We start from the raw sequence: 9585 nt of genomic DNA on the forward strand, positions 1-9585 counted from the left end.
TGACTTGAATTTTTCTTCTCTCTAGTACTGTGAAATCATGCCTAGATCTTTTGGTTAACTGGCTGCACGTATACCTTAATAACCAGGATTCAGGAACAAAGGCATTTTGTGACGTCGCTCTCCATGGACCATTTTATTCAGCCTGCCAAGCTGTGTTCTACACTTTTGTTTTTAGACACAAGCAGCTTTTAAGTGGAAACCTGAAGGAAGGTCAGTGATGTGGGGTTGATGGATATGAAACTGGATTTTCCTATGTACTAGTTATCCTTCAGAATGAAGATTAATTACTTTTTTGACAAAAATTGTTTGTTATAAAACTGCATGTGCACTCAAGCTTTTACAAATAATTTCTAGCAGCTTGTGGGCCCCTAAAAGTCCCTTAAGCCGCCTTTTTAACAGTCAGTGGATTTGTGATTGAGAAGCTCCGCTTTAGAAGGTGGCAGCAGGAGTCGTTGTCAGATGTGAGCTGTGGCTCAGCACTTGTGCTGTGGCTGCACCGGGCTCGGCGCTTTTGATCCTCAGCCCCAACCCCCATGCCGCCCCCATCCCATCCCATCCCATCCCATCCCATCCCATCCCATCCTTGCAACAGCCCAGTGAACTGCAAACGTCATCCCTTCTTTACAGATGAGACCAAACCCCAGGGAAGTAACTTATTGGCAGGATGAGAAATTAAAACCAGGTGAGGGTGACCCTGAAGCTTGAGGTTATTCCAGGTATGCTCCTATATCCAAAGACTTGAGTTAATTTACTGGTTTACAGTTTTGCTAATTTCTAAGAGTTAAAATTTGAATCTACCAGATGAAGCTTGTTTTGTGGGTTAGTGTATTACAGCTGAAGGTAGTCCCCAAGAACACTGTCAGTTAAGTCAGTTTAAATTGTTTCATTTTCATGAATAACGCAAATGGTTTAATAGGCTATTTCCTCTAAGCCAGAGTTTCTCAGACTCTGCACTGCTGATACCTTCGGCTGGATGATCCTTTGTTGTGGGGGCTGTCCTGTGTATAATAGGGTGACCAGCAGCATCTCGCACTCTCTACCCGCTCGATGCCAATACTCGCCCTGCTCGTCCTCTGTTGTGACAACTAAAACTATCTTCCAGACACTACCAGATGTTCTCTTGGGGGCACTGTGGCCTTTGGTTGAGAATCACAGCTCTAAACTGAGGCTTGTACATGTTGCATTACATGTACTTTCTTATATCATGACTACTACTAAAAAGATAGGGGGCTTAAAAATAGGTGTATGAACAGTAGTAGGACAAGGTTTTATCACAAGGTAAGTAAAATCAGTGCTTTTCTCTGTAAAAATAAATGCTAAGAGTCTTAGTTAAAGATGACCTATTTCTTGTAAGTCTTTACATTATTGCATTTTTAGTTACTTTTATCAGAATATATAGATCATAGAATCTCCTAACAAAAATATACTTAGACACAAGTTGGTTTGCTCACCTCTTAGAATAAGTGTGGTGTTCTTTTTAATAAGGATAGTCATTGATCCCAAGACAGTAGTATCTACCTAATTTTTCCTTCTACCTCCATGGTTTTGTTATAAAAACAAAAAAACCCTGAAGTACAGTGAATGCACACCTGAAAAATAGGCTCAACTTTACGGATAATTTAAGATGTGTAAGTCTTGCTGTTGGTTTTGTTAACTGTCATATTGGTGTGTGTGTGTATATATATATATGGAATTCAGGAAGGAGAAATTCCATACTGTACAGTCATTACCTCGAGGGAATGGAGAATTTACTGTGCTCCTCAGCTGCTTAATAATTCCGTGATTGTTAGCAGAAGTCAGATCACATGGTCTGTGTTTCCCTCTCTGCAGTCAGCATGTGCTGAGCTTGCATGTATCTGAGTGCCAAATTGTCTTATAAGCTCATATCCCACTGGGAATGTATCTTTACTTTCCTGGATCTTTAAAAGAGTAAACTCTTTTCTTTAGAAAAGTTGGTTTGGTCGTAAATGCGTGTGGTTAAGATAAACGATGTTCTTTGGGCTTTGCACTATGTGAATATCTACATGAACCTTTAAAGCATTTGTGCAAATACCCTTTAAAAAAAATTTTTTTTAATATATAGAATAATGAGTGTTGCTTAGACTCATGTGTTTGCACCTTAGAAAAATTTTTTTTTGTTTGTTTTTTAATCAAAGGTTTGAGGTACCTTCAGAGTCTAAATTTTGAACGGATAGTGATGAGTCAGCTGAATCCTCTGAAGATTTGCCTGCCCTCAGTCGTTAACTTTTTTGCCGCAATCACAAAGTAAGTTCTTTCTGCTTTATTTCTGGAAGTTACTTAAGAGTAAGCTTAGGTTAGTATTGTAAAATTCCATTAAATTTCTGTGATATTACTTAACAAAATTCATAACAAAAAGACATTTAAAAACCAGTAACCCAGTGCCTGCAGAAAACACTGCATTGAAGGTATTGTTTTTATACTTTCGGTGGCATTGGAAATTGCTACTGCTTTTTAATCTAAAGAGGATCATTCAGCAGAAGCTCAGGCACTTTGAAGTAAGTTCGCAAGCCAAGAGGTACAAACCACAGATGTTTATTAGAATGACTCCTATAATAGTAATAAAAATAGACTGGACATGAGATAAACATCCAACAAATAGGGAAATGGTTCAGTGGGGGCCTTGTGGCCGCAGCTGATGCATGGCGTCTGTTGTGTGCCCAGCACGGTTCCGATAAGCACTCTACACAGAACTCACCTGTCCTATGACTGTATTACTAACCGCTGTTTATAAATGACAAGGTGGGGTCACAGTGAGATTAAATGACTTGGGAGAAGTCATGGGTAGACTGTGGCAGAGCTAAGGTTTGAATGCCGACAGGCTGGCTCCTTTGTCAGCATTCACTGAACTATCCTGCTTTGTGTAGAGAGTGAATTGGAGACCTTGGGCCTCTAATTAGGATATTGAGGACAGAAAGAAGTATTAGTCGCTCAGTTGTGTCCAACTCCTCTTGACCCCATGGACTGTAGCCCTCCAGGCTCCTCTGTCCATGGGGTCAGATCGTAGCTTAAAATGCTCAACAGATGGTGCTATTAGAAGACAAGGATAATTTCTGCTCCCCTAGACATCAGCAGCCTCATTTTTCCTTCAGTGGGTATCTAGTCTAAGGATTTCTCTCTCTCCTGAGATCTCAAAAATGATAGTAGGAAAATAAGAAACCAACCAGCAATAGTACCCAGCGGGTGGACATTTCTAGCATGTTGCAGGAAGATAGTCTCTGGGAGAATAAGGATGGATGGAGCAAGGCAGAGGCTGCTGCCTGTAGAGTATGTGTGGGTAGGAGTAGGGGCTGCAGCTGAGGGGCAGGCTGGTCATAGAGGCTCGAGATTTGGGGCTGGTATTAGTGGTGGAGGTGAGGAGTAAGATGGGAGGCTGCAAGCAAGGGGTGGAAATAAAGGTTTGTGTCAAGGATCTTAAGTATTACTCTGTAGCTGCTGCTTCTGCATACTTATTGAGTTAACCATGTGGACCCATATGGCTGTCTTTTGATGTTGACTGCTGTGTAATGTTCTAGTAATTTAAAAAAATAAATTCTTTGTTGGGATTTAAGGAGAAGGCAATGGAAACCCACTCCAGTACTCTTGCCTGGAAAATCCCATGGGCGGAGGAGCCTGGTGGGCTGCAGTCTATGGGGTCTCAAAGAGTCAGACTGGACTGAGCGACTTCACTTTCACTTTTCACTTTCATGCATTGGAGAAGGAAATGGCAACCCACTCCAGTGTTCTTGCCTGGAGAATCCCAGGGACAGAGGAGCCTGGTGGGCTGCCGTCTATGGGGTCGCACAGAGTCAGACACGACTGAAGCGACTTAGCAGCAGCAGCAAGCTGCCTTAGTTTTCCAGTGTTGGGAACATGGTTGTATGTGTGTCCTGGCGCACAGGCAGACTGCTGTCACCAGAAGTGCAGTTGCTGGGCAATAGAAGTACACACCTTCAGTTTTACCAGATACTGCAAAGTGCAGTTTTGCCTTACTACCTTCCCACCAAGAGTCAATTGTGATCCTTGGCTAATGGAACCGAAACAGCCATATGGCACTTAAGATTGCAGTAATGAGCTGAGAGCCTGAGAACAGCTGCCTGAATGAGTACTGTGTGAAGGAAGCGGGGAGCCGGGAGTTAACAGAAGTCAGCTAAGTCCTCATCTCAAAGAAGTGGCCCGGTGGATGATCGTGAATTGCTAAGTCATAACCCGAAGAGGGATTGACCGCGTCTTGGTCCCATGGATTTTTATTGCAAGGTCTTCTGTCTACTTAAGTGTTTTCACTCCCTGTTCCTTTCTTTACCATTTTCTGAGGTTGGGATTCAGTAAACCCCATGTCTCTCCCTTAGGACCTGTCTTAATTTCTTCAGTAGCCAAGTCTCTCCATCAACAATGCGTATTTTCTCTCAGTGAAACCCGAAGCCCTTTTTTCCACCAACCCACTAATTTTCTTACAAACAGTAAAAATAAGTAGACAGCTACGTAATTTTGTAAATTATAACAATTACCGTGAACCCATTCGTTTTCAGTGAGTGGTGCCTATTAATCTAAGCCCACTCTCATATTCTTAAAGTGATGGTACAGTTTCTTCCTCCTTCGCCAGTTGTAAATAGTAGGCCCAGAGGACTGTTCCCAAAAAGGATTACTTTCTACTTTATGCTGTTTTTTCTTGCAGTTGTTATGTTCAGTAAGGTCTATGTGTTGGGGTGGTTGTCACACAGAAATGGGCGTGTCCATACAGAGTAACTGTGGCACAGTAATGCTTCTGTCGGTGTTGGTTTTGTTCCACAGCAAATACCAGCTCGTCTTCTGCTACACCCTCATTGAGAGGAACAACCGCCAGATGCTGCCCGTTATCAGAAACACTGCTGGGGGGGACTCGGTGCAGACCTGCACGAACCCACTGGACACCTTCTTCCCCTTTGATCCTTGTGTGCTGAAGAGGTGAGTCTTACACAGTTGACCTTTCAGTGGTGAATTTAAATGTGGTGTGTATATGCCTTTCCCAGGATCAGCATTTAGCGTTTCTTTGTCGTGTGTGGCTCTTCTAGCCTTTGATAGGGTCTCGTGGTCTCCTCGTGTGTATTCCAGGCCCAATGTGGAGAAGCCGGTTTGAGGCTGCTGAGGGTCTACCTCAGTAGGAGCCCAGATTGATACCAAGGGGTTTTTGTCATCCTTGAAACTTGTTGGTTTGAACATAAAAGAGGCTGGAGAAGGAGGATGCTGCCTTTTCTTTGCTCATAAATTTCTCCCAAATGACTCGTTCCTTCCTCTAGAGACCACATCCCATAGTCTTGCATGATATAAGCAAATGCCAAATGATTTTTCTGGATGGATAATTACAGAAAACCTCAGGCCAGTCTTAACTTCACATGTATATAAGGAAGCAGAATTTCTGTTACAACAGTCTGTAACTAGCAGCAAAGGAAGTTCTAGAATAATAGAGTTTCACCTTCAGTTTGAACATACTATAACTCACTGTCAATCTTTGCACAGTCGAAGTAGTTTTCACTTGAAATGAAAAGATGAAAAATAGTAGGTATAATACTCCATCTATGTGAGTGGATGTGCTCTTACAAAGAAGGAGCCATGTTAACAGATCCTGCATAGGATATTTTTGGACACTTGTTATTTGAGTTACAGTTTTTGCTTTTTCATTTTGGATCTTGTGAGAAAAGAGCTAATAAATATATGACTTTCGCTGTTAGTATTTATTTAATTTGATTTTGAAATGTGATCTTTTTGACAGGTCAAAGAAATTCATCGATCCTCTTTATCAGATATGGGAAGACATGAGTGCAGAAGAGCTTCAGGAGTTTAAGAAACCGATTAAAAAGGTAAATAAAGTTGTGATTTCAATACACTTTTCTGGGAATCTCAAAGAGTTAAAGGCAGTGTTATATTTGAATACTACATTTGTTCATTCAGCCGTTACAGAACACCAGACGCAGGTTATGTTCTTGTGAGAAGAGTGTTTGCCTTTTTTTTTGTTTGTTTGTTAAAGACTTATATATTTATTTTTGGCGGCGCTGGGTCTTTGTTGCTGTGTGGGTTTTCTGTAGTCGCGATGTGCAGGGGCTACTCTGTTGTGGTGTGTGGGTTTCTCATGGCAGTGGCTTCTCTCGTTGTGGAGCATGGGCTCCAGGTGCTCGAGCTTCAGTGGGTGTGGCACGAGAGCTTAGTTGCTCCACAGCAGTGGGATCTTCCCAGACCAGAGACTGAACCTGTGTCTCCTACGTTGGCAGGCGGATTCTTAACCACTCGACCACAAGGGAAGTCCTGCTTGCTTTTTAATGAATTGTTCAAACCAGATAGCTCACATGCTGACTCTGGGACGTGAAGGATAATTAAAAATCAGCTTAACAAATTTAGATCTTTACCACTTGATAGTTACCACCAAGAAACAGTCTCAAATTTGCTTATTGCTGAAACGTCCCCAGAAGTTCACACTAATTTTGTAGGTCTTCATGAATAGTTGGTGAAGATAGGAATGTCACCATCTGTTTCTTTGTGGCACATTCGTTTTTCCATTAAAAATCAGATTTAATGTGCCTTGCTTTTTCATAAGTTATCATTGGAATGCTTTTTATTTTTATTTTTTCTTTAAATTTTGCATTTTAGGAAGGTGGTTATTCATTCCATGTTATGTTAGATTGAGCAAGAGTGATATATCATGTTACCTGTCCTCCTTGAACTTAAAATCTGTTTTAAAAAAAAATCAGATTTTAAAGAGATGTTCACAATGTGTCATGAGCAATTGTGTGAATGGTTTGTAATAAAGAAGTATGCATCAGAGGGAGCCTTCAAAATGAAGATTTTTTTTCCTTCACTTTTTTTTTTCTCCAGAAGTAGCACATTCCTGAGGAAAGGAATTCTTGAAAGCATTTCACACTGCTGCTTGCAATCTTGTTTGTAATCTCTGTTTTTGTGCAGGAGGTGGTAGAAGATGAGGAAGATGATTTTTTGAAAGGTGAAGTTGGAATCACACCGAGCTCCTTTGACGCGCATTTCCGCAGCCCTTCAAGTAGTGTGGGCTCCCCACCTGTCTTATACCTGCCGGACCAGTCCCCCCTGGTCACAAGGATTTGTGACTGAGGCTGACATTCCTCCCGTAGTGCCCTTCAGTACTGGGTTTCATCCTGTTTGAGTGTTTCTTTGAACTTGAGCGAGTACATGCTTCAGGCATCTTACTTTCAAGTTAGACTTACTCTGGTGTCTGAACAGATGTGGTTGGGTTTTTTGTTTTCTTCTTTTTTTTTTCTGTTTTGTTCCTGTAGAGACTAAAGGAAAAGACAGAGTATCATGTGCAATATTTTACAGTGGAGTTGGTGATAAATGTTGAAAGCTTGGCTCATACTTACAAGACTTTGTTGACACGATATCTTTTCACTGAAAAGTCCTCTAGGACACTCTTTAAAGTCTTCAGAATGAGTTTAACTATTTTGGATACACTGTGTACCCTCTGCCTAATTGCATTTGTGTTCTGGAGTTTCAGTGGGGTGCAGGGAACACAGGAGGACAGATGGGGGAGGTGGCCAGGGCTGGTCCTGGATGCTGCAGGTTGGAGCTGGCACTGAAGGAGATCTCCAAGGACTTCAGAAACCAACAGACGCCTGGAGGGAAGAGAGAGAGGATTTAGAGAAGCAGAATCAGACAGATCATACATTTGTGAGTGTAAAAATGGATTTAAGAGGAAAAAAGGAGTTCTGGGTTAATGTAGTTCACATTGACTAAAAGAGGGGTTGAACTTTTATAAAACACAGTATTTTATCTTGAGGCTCCCAAGAGTGCTATTAGAACTGGAACTACTTGTTCTCGGTGGAATGTTATGTTGGTAACTGAGAATTCCTTTGTCCAAAAGTGGGGGAAGAGGGGATTTTAGTTTATTTGGTGGAATGGTTTTGCTAGCAACAAGAGGCCAGGGTTACAGCGCAGTCCCTGTCTACTGGCTATTCATCGTATCATGAATTCCAGCTCACTGAAATCCTCCTCTCTTGAGTCTCTTTTTGTATTTTTATAACCAAACACTGAGAGAGAGGAGTCTAAACAACATTGCTGTATAACAGACTTACGCAAGCGCTGCTAGAGTCATTTTGAAGCTCCTGCATATTTTAGCTTCATTTGTTATCTGTGTACTTTTTTGTTATTTGTGAAAATGGACATCTTTAAATATATTTATTTTTCGGTCACTTTTCCTATTCTTTATTTAAAGTTAAGCGATATTTTCTTGATCACAAATATTTTGTAATGAAATACTTTTCTCTTTCCTAGGGCTTTGTATGCTCTTGTATATTACATTGATGGCAATGTAGAATTTGGAGTTTCAGTCTGTAAATACGTTTTTGAAAAACAAATTTTTATTGTTATAAAAAGTTTTGGATATTGGTGATTTTCTTTTGGTGACTTGGTAGAAGGTCCTTTGAGAGCCTTTAGGTTCTCTTTTTAACTGCTGACAGAAAGATAGGATTTTTGTATAGTGCATAAAATGAGTGATTGAAAATGTGTCCATAGAAATTAACAGTGAGTGGAGTCTTTGTGAGTTGGGGAATAGCTTTAATGTAGAAGGATATATTTACATAGAAGTCTAAAATTTCAAAGGAGTTGGAAAAAAAATCTATTGTGAGAATAAAACAGTGACGTGGTTAACTTGGAACTTTTGTTACACTCTCTGAGCTCCACTTTGAAAATAAAAGTGGAACTACTTGTGAGGATTTGATGAACATTCATGTAAAGTCGGTTGTTTCACCACCTTGGGTAAAGGGAGATACCCCGATAAAGAGGCTTGTCACAAAAATGTTCTTCTGATTTCTGTGTTTTTTTTTCTTAATTGATCTACTGTATTAAAGCACCGTTTTTCAATAGAAAACTGAAATTGAGACTTTACGAAATTGAGACTTTATTAAAGAGGCAAAAATAATTGTCAGTGTGTTTGCAAGTTGTTGTTCAGTCACTAGGTTGTATCTGACTCTTTTGCAACCCCATGGACTATAGCCCAAAGCCCACCAGGCTTCTCTATCCATGAGGTTTCCCAGGCAAGAATACTGGAGTGGATTGCCGTTTCCTTCTCGAGGGGATCTTCCCAACCCAGGGATCAAACCCACGTTTTCTGCATTGGCAGGCAGATTCTTTACCACTGGGGCACCAGGGAAGGTCAGGTTGCAAGTACTCAGAAATTGTTGCATATTGATGATGAGGATCACTTCTAGAGGGCATCCCACCCAACTGGTCCAAGGAGAACAAACACTTCCAGAAAGTTACAGGTTTTTAAGGAACATCTGTGAAAAAGACACGACTGAGCAACTTCACTTCGCTTTTCACTTTCATGCATTGGAGAAGGAAATGGCAACCCACTCCAGTGTTCTTGCCTGGAGAATCCCAGGGACGGGGAAGCCTGGTGGGCTGCCATCTGTGGGGTCGCACAGAGTTGGACACGACTGAAGTGACTTAGCAGTAGCAGTGAAAAAAAAGTTGTTTAATCTCCTTCGGAATTACGTGAAAACAGGATTTTTCTATTCCTCTTACTCAAAAGCAGGCTTTCAATGGAGTAGGAATCCCAGGGTCCATCATTTTGTCTGCCTGCTACGGGTG

The 9585-nt window shown here is 41.2% G+C and overlaps 1 protein-coding gene across 1 annotated transcript in view; it reads left to right on the forward strand.

The window, feature by feature from the left end:
- Positions 1-8920, forward strand: part of RRN3 (RRN3 RNA polymerase I transcription factor homolog (S. cerevisiae)) — a 28125-nt gene extending 19205 nt beyond the window's left edge. Inside the window, exons 14-18 of the mRNA XM_010839883.1 lie at positions 26-210; positions 2157-2265; positions 4789-4941; positions 5747-5834; positions 6931-8920. Coding sequence (XP_010838185.1) covers positions 26-210; positions 2157-2265; positions 4789-4941; positions 5747-5834; positions 6931-7092 — 697 coding nt within the window. The 3' untranslated portion in view covers positions 7093-8920. The remainder of the gene's footprint in view (positions 1-25; positions 211-2156; positions 2266-4788; positions 4942-5746; positions 5835-6930) is intronic.
- Positions 8921-9585: the final 665 nt, after the last annotated feature.

The sequence above is a fragment of the Bison bison genome, unplaced genomic scaffold (assembly GCF_000754665.1).
Source record: "Bison bison bison isolate TAMUID 2011002044 unplaced genomic scaffold, Bison_UMD1.0 scf7180017864135, whole genome shotgun sequence".
NCBI lineage: Eukaryota > Metazoa > Chordata > Mammalia > Artiodactyla > Bovidae > Bison > Bison bison.